This window comes from Erpetoichthys calabaricus, chromosome 1, assembly GCF_900747795.2.
Source record: "Erpetoichthys calabaricus chromosome 1, fErpCal1.3, whole genome shotgun sequence".
Taxonomy (NCBI): domain Eukaryota; kingdom Metazoa; phylum Chordata; class Cladistia; order Polypteriformes; family Polypteridae; genus Erpetoichthys; species Erpetoichthys calabaricus.
This window is the reverse complement of record NC_041394.2, coordinates 235,155,403-235,167,711: the sequence shown is the minus strand read 5'-3', so window position 1 is coordinate 235,167,711 and position 12,309 is coordinate 235,155,403. Positions and strand designations below refer to the sequence as shown.

The following is a 12,309-nucleotide window of genomic DNA, read 5'->3' as shown; positions in this document are numbered from 1 at the left end:
ACAGGCGACAAGAAAGGTAATGTAGTACATCTTCCGCGGATAACCTTAGACACCAAAGGAGATCTTGATATGCCATTCGTATTAAAACATTTACAGTTTCTCGTTACAATAGCTTTTTCTATGACAATTAACAAATTACAGGGACAAACATTTGAAAAAGTCATTTTATTCATTAGAGAGAAAGAAACGATATTCACTCACGGGCAGTTATACGTTGCGTTGTCATGATGTAAGTCCAAACATGGAATCAAAATTCAATGCGATATTCATAAAAAGTTAATTCAAAAAATTGTTTTTACTGAAGTTTTACAGTAAAAGTGTACGTTTAAAAAGTATTTGTGTGTTAATTTCAAAGCCAAACAGGATGAAAAACGTATAACGCAATGAATACCTCTAACGCAACATGACACACAATTTTCTTTCAATTTATTACGTTTTACTATTTTTTACTATGGTTAATTACTCACTGTAATGTAAAATAGTTAGTTCTATTATGCATATGTAACAATTCCCATGAAAATAACAATCTGTTAAAATTGTACATCTGCTTACCCATACGCGAGCAGCAGATCCATGAAGTGGCTAGTGTGTAGTTCCCACCCAGGGTTGGCGAGCAAAGTGAGCATGGGCAGAGCACCTTAGTATTTTTATACTTTGGGAAGTCATCATCTTTATCATTGTTAAAAAAAAATAATAATATTAAAAATTCAGTATTTCAGTCCCATGTAATTTTTACACAGCACCTTTCATTTTTTTATATAGTCATTGATATTTTGAAAAATTGTAACAAATAAAAAGTCAGAATTAGAGTAAACCATCCTAATTCAGGGTGTTCATAAGAAATGTAAAGATTTGCTTCATGAGGTAGAAGTACATAATAAACAAGAATGTCAAATGTTTGAAATATAAAAATGTGCTTCGATCTAAATGTTTAAAGTCTAAATATTCTTAATTGTAATATAAATTCATAATTTTACACCCTCTGATAGAGGTCCATCGAGGCTTTGATTCCTAGTAAAGGATCAAAAATCATAAATAACATCATATTCATAATCACTGACCTTTAAATAGTACGATACCCACATAACTTACTGTATATTTGAAATTTAACATTTATAACCTTGTGGGAGTAGGACTAGGACAACTGGTAATGAATCAAATATATTAAAAAATCATATTAGTGATCAGCAACTTAAAAACAGCATAAAATTACACTCCTTGTGCCTGTATTACTGCTTCCATTTTTCTCAAAGTTTTGTGAATAACAACAATGTTGAACCCTTCTATTCCATTAGGGGGTGAACCTTTGGAGTCGGTTGATCATTTCCTGTGACCAACAAGGTATCCATTCTAACAACCAATTATGTGACGCCTTGTAATAAAGTGTCCATTACACTATGAAATATATATGGGGCTGACAAAACTCCATAAGACAGCCTATTATATTGACACAAATCTCTAAGAGTGTTTATTGCATTGTACTTCTTGGAGTTCTTGTGTAACTTTAGTTGCTCATAGGCTAGAGATATGTATATCTAATTTTGAGAACCTTTCCCCACCACCTATCACTGACTATAGATCCTCAGTTTTTGGAATACAATAGTCATCAATTTGATTTATCATGACCTTGTAGACCCCACATACCCTTATTTACTAGTCCCATTTTATCAAGAGGACAATTGCAGCAGACCATTCTAAGAATTTTATTGGCTCAATAATGCCTTCCATCTATAATCATTTCAATTATATTTCAACTTTATCCTTCAAAGTATATGGGATGGACCTGGCATTTGAACATGAAATTTTGCCATTGCTCCCAGTTGTGTGCCTACTTCACCACTGAATGCTTCTCCCCTGTACCACAACAAAGGCAGCTGTTTCTCATGAGTTTTGTAACTGATCCATACTTTGAGTTCTGAGTTCCCCTATTAGTTTATCCTTGTTCACCTATATATGCTTCCAGACTAATCTTGCTGCTGTGGAGTTTTGATCCCTTAATGTTTCTATAATTTTATTAATTCACTAATGTTGCACACACTCCTGTATCCACTTTCATCTGCACTGTCTGCCCAAAAATGTTTAGCTTCACTTTGTAAGGTCTCAATTTATCTGCATGAACTTCAAAAAGGGACTAGGTATATTCTACCTCTCCTTCCTCTTCCTCTAAAGAATGGGCTCCAGACACACTTTTGCCTCTGAATTGTTGCTACCCTCTGTATCCTGATGAATCACTGCAACATCTTCTAACCAAATTTCCAGTCTTATGTCAAGAATGACGTACTGCATTAGTAAACCTGCACTTTGCAGGAATATGATTTCCTCCACATCAATAACTTTCCTCCTTTGTCTGGTGTCCCTCCTTAGATATTTGAATTTTTTATACTGGAACTTCAGATCTTGCCCAGGAATGTAGCACTTATTAGGGGCTTAGACCCCATTCGATAATCCAATTAATTATGTTACATGGAAAAACTTGCCCCACTTGGGTTTTCACATAGTCAAAGAGCTGATTTCCCGTAGAAGATTTGCACAGTAGAAGATTGCCCCCTACGGAGTTTGCCATAACCATCCTTGAATACGCTTATTGTTTATCCCACACGTCAGTCTGTCTTCAATCATTTCATCCAGCACTGCATGAAAATTGTAAAATTCTGTCAGTCTCTACAGCTCAGCTACAAATGCTGGAATTGTCTGGCCATGTTTGCGCACTTTTGAATGAAATTTGTATCTCTGAACTATGATGTTTGATGTTGGGGTATCAGGGGCAGATCTACTATCAGGGAATTCTAGGTGTATTCCCAGTGTCTTGTGACAGCAAGGGGTCTTTATACCAATAATCCAACCCACCCAATCAATTAAATCAAAGTGATACAATATCCATGACCTAACCAAAGCAATCAAAGGGACCCACCTCCACTCGCTTGATGAAAAGAATGAGTATCTGCAAATCAAGTTGACCAATGGGGAAACTGACTATAGATCCAGAAATCATGAATGAGAATACACTGCATTTAATGACCCAGTGTCCAAATGCTGCATTTTTAAAAATATTATAAACTCTCTGTTAAGGAGCTAAGTCACCCAGGGGCATAGTGATTATTTAATTTATGTAATCATTCAGACAGAGAAAATTCTTGAGAGTCTTTTCAATTGGCATAAATCTTGCATGACTGCATATACTTATTCCCAGAACACACAGAAAAAAAACACTCTCTTTTGTTTATCCCAATCATTGTCATTGGTTTTAAAGTAAAACTCCAAACATTGTCCATACTGGGTTGATGTGTATATCTGAATTAAATATGCTGATTTTTCCATACAGTATGTCATCATCCTTGTTGCCAATGTAATGTATTCTCAAAAATTACTCTTTGAAGCTACTGATAACTTTTATATTGTTCAACTTTCATTTGCGACCAACCACCCCTTAGCAATCACTTTGCAGAATTCTGATGTTCATCCCAGGCCGCCCCAGCTTGTTTATCATACCTCCCCTTTTTGGTGCCCAGCACAAATGCTTGTACCAAACAATACATCTTAAATACTAAAACAGTATCCATGAGACCTCATTTGGGCATCTTTATTTTATGTTAAGTCAAAATACCTTTTAAAACCAAACTGTTATGCTAACTTTCAAGAACTTCAAACAGTATTTCATCATTCACCTTTTACTACTCGCAGTATAAATAAGCAACAGGCATTTTATTCATGGGAGTTATTTCCCCAGCTGTTACTATATAATGCAGTAGTACTGAACATTGAAATCATTCTTATTTCCCCAATCTCATTATCGTTCTGTTTTAGCAAAAATGCGGATGTAAAAATAATCTGTTTTGCCTGTCGTGGCTTTATTTTTAACAATTTGCTGCATGCATATTTTTTTCAGTTGTTGCATTGAGATTTTTCTTTTTAACGACGTCTCATCATAATACAAATCTTGATTATACTGTACATCTAAAATGTCGGAGGTCTTCCAAATTACGTTCTTTGTTTTGTAAATTCTACTAGGTAATAATAAATATTATTATTATTATTATTATTATTATTATTATTATTATTATTATTAATAATAATAATAAGAAGAAGAAGTAGAAAATCTCAAGGAACTGCCAGCATACAGCCCACGAAGTACAGAAAACTGCACTGATGGGAACCGCTTACATTCTTCATAAAGTACGGGGTTAAACCTTAGTTCCGTAGTTGGGACACCGACACCGCAGCAGCCGACGTTAAATTGCTGTGATAAACAAACAACAACAACAATAATTATTGTTAATTAATAATGTTAATTAATAATATTGTTCATTTTCCAATAGGCTGGTATTGCGTGTTAAACGTCTATCAATGTAACAAGACCAAGTTATTCCCGGCAGCCGCCCTCTTTACTCTATTCAGACTCACCAGCGAGCGCAGAGCTTGACAAAATGGGCGTGGTTACGGTGCTTACAAGAAGGCGCGACTTTCTAGTGGGTGTATCTTTATGCTAATTGTGGTTTAGGCGCGGACTATTGTATATGTTTTCTTTACCAAAAACGAATTTTGGAAATCATTAGATTGTGTCTTCTGTGTTTTTTTTAGTAATTCCTTACTATTTTCCTACTGTATTCCCCCCAAACAGACAACCTGAAGCAGTTCCGCGTAAGTCTGCCTGGTTGTTTGTTTGCCTGCAGTGCAGAGTGTACAAAGCGACTTAAAATGAGGGCGTGGTTTACTTTTACACTTCCATTCGGACACAATATCTGAAAGTGAAGCTCAGTTTCTCACCCATTTTGCTTACACGACTCCATGTGATAAAAGCCTATTAATTTGAGGGAGTACAATATGGAATCCAAAAAGCCCTGATTCCAAAGAAAGAGAGAAAGTAAATATTATTGGGAAGGGGGTGTAGAGTAAATGCCTATTCATGGTCACTGTCGATGCCCACTTGTAGACAGGTTAACATCCAACAGTGACATTTGTCAAAGATGGATGTGTTGTGCAGATGGAATGTACCCGTATAAGGAAAAGGAAGGAGGCTGCTGCTGCTTGAGTCCGAAAGACTGATCCTGATGGATTTGCTGTGACAGATCCGGGTTAGCCGCCAGGGGAACAGTTTTCTTCACGGTATCTCTCAGTGAGACACACACACAACACGCGCGCGCGCGGTCATGGGCGCGCGCAGACAAACACACATACACGCAAGCTTAAGCTCAAATTCGCGAGGAGATGGCAAGTGAAGCGGAATCGGGGAGCAATTCTGAGCAGCTCTTCTGTTGTATTTATGAGATCCACTTTGTCGCTTAAAGCGCACATGATCATAAACAAGTTCGCAGACTGGCTTCGTGCCGTGCCGCACCCTCGCGGTGGAACTTCAATCGCAAATTCCAGGCTACTTCAAAATGCACAAAATTCAAGACAGGCCACCCAGTGTGCTTCACCTGCGTTTTAAAGGTTCGTGAAAACACCTACAAAAATGTCAACAACGAAAGGAACTACTTGTAAACGATGTCTGTAATGTTATTGGGAGTATAATTAGGGCGCTGTATCCGTGGTTGACCACTGAAGCGGCTAACTACACCGTTTAGTGCACTTGATTTTCTTTTGCAAAGATCGGAGTGCAGCAATGCCAGGCTGAAGGTACAAAACAGCAGGACCACATCCTTGCGCGCTTGGAACAGGATTTTCTGCACAAAATCTCTTAATGCTCTTAAGTACTTGGCGCTACACTAGCCTGCTTTCTATGGGAGGGCAATCTCGGATTTCAGTCCAACTTTAAAGGAACTGTTGCTTTCACCATGCTGCCCTCGCTGTTTCTCGGGTTACTTTTGCCACTTCTGAGCCTGGATGCAACAGACAAGCTGAGAACGGGTGTCACCCGGAGCGACTTGGATGCGGACGTCGTGGTGACCGGCTGGAATTTACTGAGCTCGCCGAAGCGGCACGCGGCACACGCGGAGAAGCATAGTAGACGCGCCACAGGTGGTTCTACATATGGAAACGCAACGGCTTTTCTTCGAGATGCCCTACAGAGAGGTGCAGCAGGGCGCGGGGCTCACGGCCCCCACAAGGCGCAGCATCGAGGGGCAGACAAGTGGGGCTCCGCTGCCATGGAAACGCGAGGAGGCGACGCGCTCTCTTGGAGATTGCGACTGGAAAGCCAAAGACTTAAGAGGGGCACCGGCAACCGCGGCAGCGACTTTAAAAGGGACAAAACCAGGACGAGAAAGCCTTCAAACAGTGCACTCGCCATCATGGGGCATTTCAATGGCTCGATCGGGGTGCCCCCTACTTCTTGGGAAGTTGTACCAAAACCTTTACCCCTTAACCAATCCCTAGAGGTGACCAATGAGCACACTCGAAATTACGGACTTCACACGCTTACCGAGGAGCTGGCACACGTTACCCCACCCGTGCTGCCCCTTGATCCAAAGGGAAGAAAAAGTGATCTGAAGAACCCCTTTTATCCGCTCACCGATGAATCGTACGGCGCGTATGCCATCATGTGTCTTTCCGTGATTATCTTTGTGGTGGGCATCATAGGAAACATCGCGATTATGTGCATAGTGTGCCACAACTACTACATGCGGAGCATTTCTAATTCCCTTTTAGCCAACCTGGCCTTTTGGGATTTCACCAACATTTTCTTTTGCTTGCCACTTGTCATTTTTCACGAACTTACCAAAAAATGGCTTCTGGGGGAGCTTTCCTGCAAAATAATTCCATATGTTGAGGTAATTTCCCTTTTGGCTTTTTGCTTAATTGTTTTAAACCAGTTTTTGCGCAAAGTTTATTCTAGTTCATGATGATCAATAAATTCCTTTTATTTCATAGAGTGCCTTATCACATTTTTCTTTACAGAAGAGTTTATATAACAAATGTGCTGTAGATTTGCTTTTGCTCATAGACCTCCAAAGGCCACACCTTATGCTTTGGAGGCCCCCCCCCCCCCCATCATAATACTGTCATGTAGAATAGAATAGAATGCCTTTTTTATCATTGCACAGATGTACAACAGAAGTTTAGTGTGTCCCCTGTATAGTACCTATAATATAATAAAAATGGAATCTTTAACAGATTCAACATTTGTTCAGCATTTTAAGTTACACACATATATTAATATAAACCAATAAAACATTGAAGGTGGGAAATATAAGTAGTAAATAGTGGAATAATTTTATTTTACAGTGACTGCAATGAGCCTCAGAAATGTTGAACTTTTATCCCACTGATGCCATGGGTGGCAGTGAAAGATATAAGATCAAAAGTACTTAGATGCAGTAAACAATTATTTAACAAAATTTAGTTCTCTAATAGCGCTTGGGTAGAAGCTTTTCAGTAGTCTGGAAGCGCACATCTTAATAGAACTAGAACACCTTACAGAAGGCAGCAGAGTAAAAAGGTGATGGCCTGGGTGAGATGGGTCCCTAATGATTTTTTTTTCGGCCTTTGTGAACATCAAGTTCTGTATATGATGATATACAGATAACTGGGTGCTGGTAATTTTTGTTCTGATTTGATGACTCTCTGGAGAGCCTTCTTGTCAGCCATGGAGCAGCCAGCATAACATACCAGGATGCCACTGCTAAGTATGCTTTCCACAAAGCAGGAATAGAAGGGCACCAACAGGTGCCTGCACAGCATCCTTAAGACGTAGAGCCATATCTGTGCCTTCTTCACCATAGAAGTTGTGTTAACAGGCCATGTGAGCTCCTGGGAGATGTGAGTGGGAAGGAATTTAAAGCTAGGCACTCTCTCCACTATGTTTCCTCTGATGTATAGAGGAGCAGGTTCCTCATAATCAGCTTTTGGAGGTGTTGAGTGCCAAGCTGCTAATGTAGCACTATTGAGACAGTTTGCGGAGTGTTTCCACTTTTTGATCAGGACAACCCTCAATTTTAACAATGGAGCTACTACTGTTAATTTTAATATCTGGGTAATGTGACAAGACAAAAAAATGTTAACCATTCTAAAAGTAGTTGTGGAGACAAAAGATGAAAGTACTGTACATTTACATCTTTCACAAAGTTGTTCCAAAGAAGTAAATAACTTCTGCTTGACAATTCACTCATTCAGTATATAATATTGCCCACTGTAATGGTGAAATGCGTTAACACAAAGATTAGAGATACGTATGTGAGAAGAAAGTCCTCAGTTCAGATAAAGAATAGATTCACTAGGGAGGAAAATTAAAATTTCAGCTCCACTTAGTGGAAGGTTCAGTGACTATAAAAACATATTGCATATTGCATGAGAAAAGGTTAGTATAAGAGAGGATTACATGCATGAAAGATGACTATGGGAGGAAAAAAAAATACACATATGACAGCTCTGTTTAAGGCTTCTGTCCTTGCAAAAGATTTTTGCTATTAAATGTGCTTCTGACCAGTGCTGTGTAGATGAGTAATTCAAAGGTTCTGATGCGGACTGATGTGCATGAATGCCTTTCGCTGACAAATGAGATCTAGAAGAGATGTAAGATGGTTTATGGAGACTAATGACCCAAACAGGTATCCAAACTCATACCTGTGTACACAATAACATGGTTTGACATGGCATCACAGGCTGTGCATACAAAAAGCTTACTGAAAGTAAGAGCTCAGACACTAACGCCATGTGTGTTTTATACTATCTACTTGACAAATCCTCATTCAGTCTCCTTCCTGTGGATTTTATTATTGAATGCATTTGATGTCTCTAAAGAAAATTTAAATTGGGCAAACTCATATTAAATAATTTTACATTATTTTACTTGTGGCCATCCTCACAACTCCAGGGACCAGTGTCCAGTTCTTAGCTCTTTCAGTTTCTGTCTGTGCATTCTGTTGAATTGTCTAGTGTGTAAGTTCATCCATTTTTTTCTACCACAACCTAAAGTGTGGACTCTGAATTGTTCAGGGTGAGGGGAGCGCCCACAGAGATGAACAAGCATTTCATACCTTGTACCTCATTCCAGCTAAAGAGAGTTCTTGAAACAGATAGATGAATATTTTAGCTGTGATTAAAGGAATTGCAAACTGATTTTGAAAACGTGCTCAGAAGTACAGCCAGTGATTATAAAAGACACCTTGCTACTAAAGCAGAGCCCATTTATTAAGTCAATAAATTAATTAGTCAGTCTTTATTTTTATAGCTCATTTCATAGTCACTGCCATTATAAGGTGCTCTATTTAACATATTACAAGATATACAAATCAGTGGATTAGTAACATCAGCATAACCATGTTTGTAGCTCCTTTATTTAATACCGTGATGATAAGTAGTTTATGGGAGATTTTGAAAACCATTAATCTGTGAAAATGCATCCTTTTCTACAAGCAGCAAAAATAAAAAAAAAGCATAGCAGTTAATCCTTATGTCATTCCCTAGTATGTCTTTATCTCCTACAGTATATAAAGCCTGTTCTTTGCTATCTTATTATCTTATCAGTTCAATGCTCTGAGCCTGCACGCAGTGAAGAGCAGTATACAAAAATAAACTGAACTGAAGCTGAATTATCACAATGTTGAACATCCTAGTTTTAATACACAGACATGATAAATGAGTGGTATCGTTTGTCATCTCATTTTTGTAAACCTTTGAAAAATAAAGATTCTTGAGCCTCTCCAGTCCCTCATCCCTAAATCCTGCCCAGGGTGAGCATTACGTGTGAAACATTATACATTGTATTAACATGACTAAACCAGTATCTGGTCAAGAGAGTTATATGGTTGTGTGTCTAAATCTGAAATCAGTCAAGACTGGCAGCTATAAGTATTTCCAGTTCAAGAGACAGTCCAGTATTTCCAGTCCTACGGTAATGCATCCATTTATCACTAAAAGCTAAAAGTGCATCTATTCCAAAATCTTATTAAATCTGAACAGAACTTTTTAGGGTTGGTACAGAAACGCAAATGTCTTAGATTTGAGTGAATAAATGAAACAAACAGAAATAGGTTTATTTTATACAGTGCCTTTCGTAGATCACATCTTCACAAGGAACAGAGTTCAAAGCAACAAGTACTTATATGACATATTTAAAATGCCACCCTTCTTTATCAAACAAAAAGCCAGTAGGCCTGCTATGTTTTAAGATTCTTTATTTAGGAAATAGATTTACCCAAGATGATTTGCAATAAATAAATAGTTAAGCAGACAGGTAGCCCCAAGGTACACTAACACAGCAGCCAATTTTCTGTATCACTCTGTGGACTGATCACTTTGGGATTTACAAATAGTGCTTTCTCGTTGCCATGTCGTGGAGAATTCATACTTCTCTGACCCCCTTGCAGCTGTGTATCACATTTTATGATTTTTTTTCCATTGTGCCTTTTAAAGAATCACCTCTCCAAGGACAGAGCTTTCAAAGTGATTAGGGCCTAACGTCTTCATTCTGCTGGTTTTGTTCTATGTTTTTCAAGTACAGGTCACAGCAACTTTGCTTTTGGTCTCAGTGCTGCAGTAGCTCAATTGCATGTGGTTTTATTAAGTGTGATATCTGCCAATTTTGCGTGCTTAGATTGCTTTTACAGATCTCATGTAAAAACCATCTACTTAAAGAAGATAGCAATTGAGTATAAGCTAGCAGTATAGCTACCTTTTTGATGACATGCCCACTGTTCTTCCCTATTTAAGTAATTTCTAAAAGCAAAATAGGAAAGGAGATAGCAGTTTTAAATTAAGACAAATGCTATTATACAACTGCTATGTATGCCATTACATATTAATCAAGTTATTAGTATCTGTCTATTTCAAGTACAATAGCAGCTAGCAGGAATTGTGTTCCAATTTCAGTTGCCAGCGGCTGCATAATATGCCACAGGTGTTGAGAAAAATCAAACGTGATACTACATTGCTATAGATCATTAAGCACATATTAGTTTCTCTCTTTGGCAATCATGCTTTCTTTATTTGTCCGTGTCTAAAATTAAACTATTGCTAGAAGTGTCCTGAAATGAATAGTGCAATTGAATCTCCTTTTCTGTATCAATACACTGTAATATATAATACAATGTAATATGATATAAATTTACAGTGTGTAACATTTATTTAAAAAAAAATACATTTATATGTAATTTTATATATTTAAATTATATATAGCAATGCGCAAATAAAGCATAAACACTCTAAAAGTGTACAGTGAAAATACAAAGCACTGTAATAGAATCCTGAATGTGTAAACTGCATTCTTAAAGCCATGAGGACACAAAGTTCTGCAAACAAAAAACTACCATGATTATTTATGCAGAAAATATACATTTAATAGAAAAATTAAATAAATGCAAATAATGTTCAGTCCAAATACAAATTCTCATTCATTCATTTTCCAAATCTGCTTGTTTCAATATAGCAGTTCTGGGAGCTGGGGAGGTGGTCTTTGCCAGCAACAAACGTAGTATTAGGTAAAAGCACACCCTGGACAAGTCTCCAGCCCATCCAGAGTTTCACTCTGTTGGCCACCCACATTCATTCACTTTGGGTCAATTTAAAGTTGCTAATCACTCTAATTTGCATATCTTTTGGAGGAAACTGCTGCATGAGGAGAAGAAATACCTCAAAGACAAAAGTAGAATGTGGTGAAACTGCTCAGACAAATACTGAGCGAGGTTTCGAACTCAAAGCCCTGGAACTGTGTGACAGCAGGACTAACCCCTGTCCCACATAAGCAGTGACTTGATAAACTAAAAATGTATTCGCCTGCTATGTAAGTTATGTTGGGTTATTTATGTGGACCTATGTTGATGTCAGTTACTAAGGAATATAAAAATACCACTTTATTTCTGATTAGGGAATGTAGTACAGTATAAGCAAACTATTGCGTGCAGTTAGGTTGCCTTACCAATGTCTATCAAAATTGAACACATTTACGATTTATAATTATAAAATGGGTTCTTTATGAAAGATTATGTTTCCTGTTGTTTATATTTCCATAGTTTTCCTTTCTTTCTCTCCTTAGAAACAGCAATACTGTTTCTAGGTTATTAGTGTTGAAGACATGCAGATTATAAGAGATTAAGCCCTTGTTTGGTAGTAAGAGGTCTTATATGACTAATGTCCAATAGCAAGGGCTGTTCACAATAAATCAGCCTACCAAACCCCTTTACATTCCTATCTAGTATAATCAGTGTCTTGAAGTACTTTTCTTTTTGGACACAGATTCCGGAATATGGCTTTTGGTGGGTTGGGGTATAAATGATGATGATGTTGCCTGATAGCTTCAGCCTTCACCACACAAACTATCCCTATCTGCCAAGATTGTCGTCTGTTAAACTGTATTGGCACTCTTTTCACATTAGGCCCTTCATTAACCAATAGCATAATTATCCAAAATCTTGAAGTTTATTTTAATTAAAG

General features: G+C 37.8%; 1 protein-coding gene across 1 annotated transcript in view; it reads left to right on the top strand.

Moving 5' to 3' along the window:
- The first annotated feature begins 4,843 nt into the window (after positions 1–4,843).
- LOC114660163 (prosaposin receptor GPR37-like) overlaps positions 4,844–12,309 on the top strand; it is a 40,249-nt gene continuing 32,783 nt past the window's right edge. Inside the window, exon 1 of the mRNA XM_028812676.2 lies at positions 4,844–6,710. Coding sequence (XP_028668509.1) covers positions 5,775–6,710 — 936 coding nt within the window. The 5' untranslated portion in view covers positions 4,844–5,774. The remainder of the gene's footprint in view (positions 6,711–12,309) is intronic.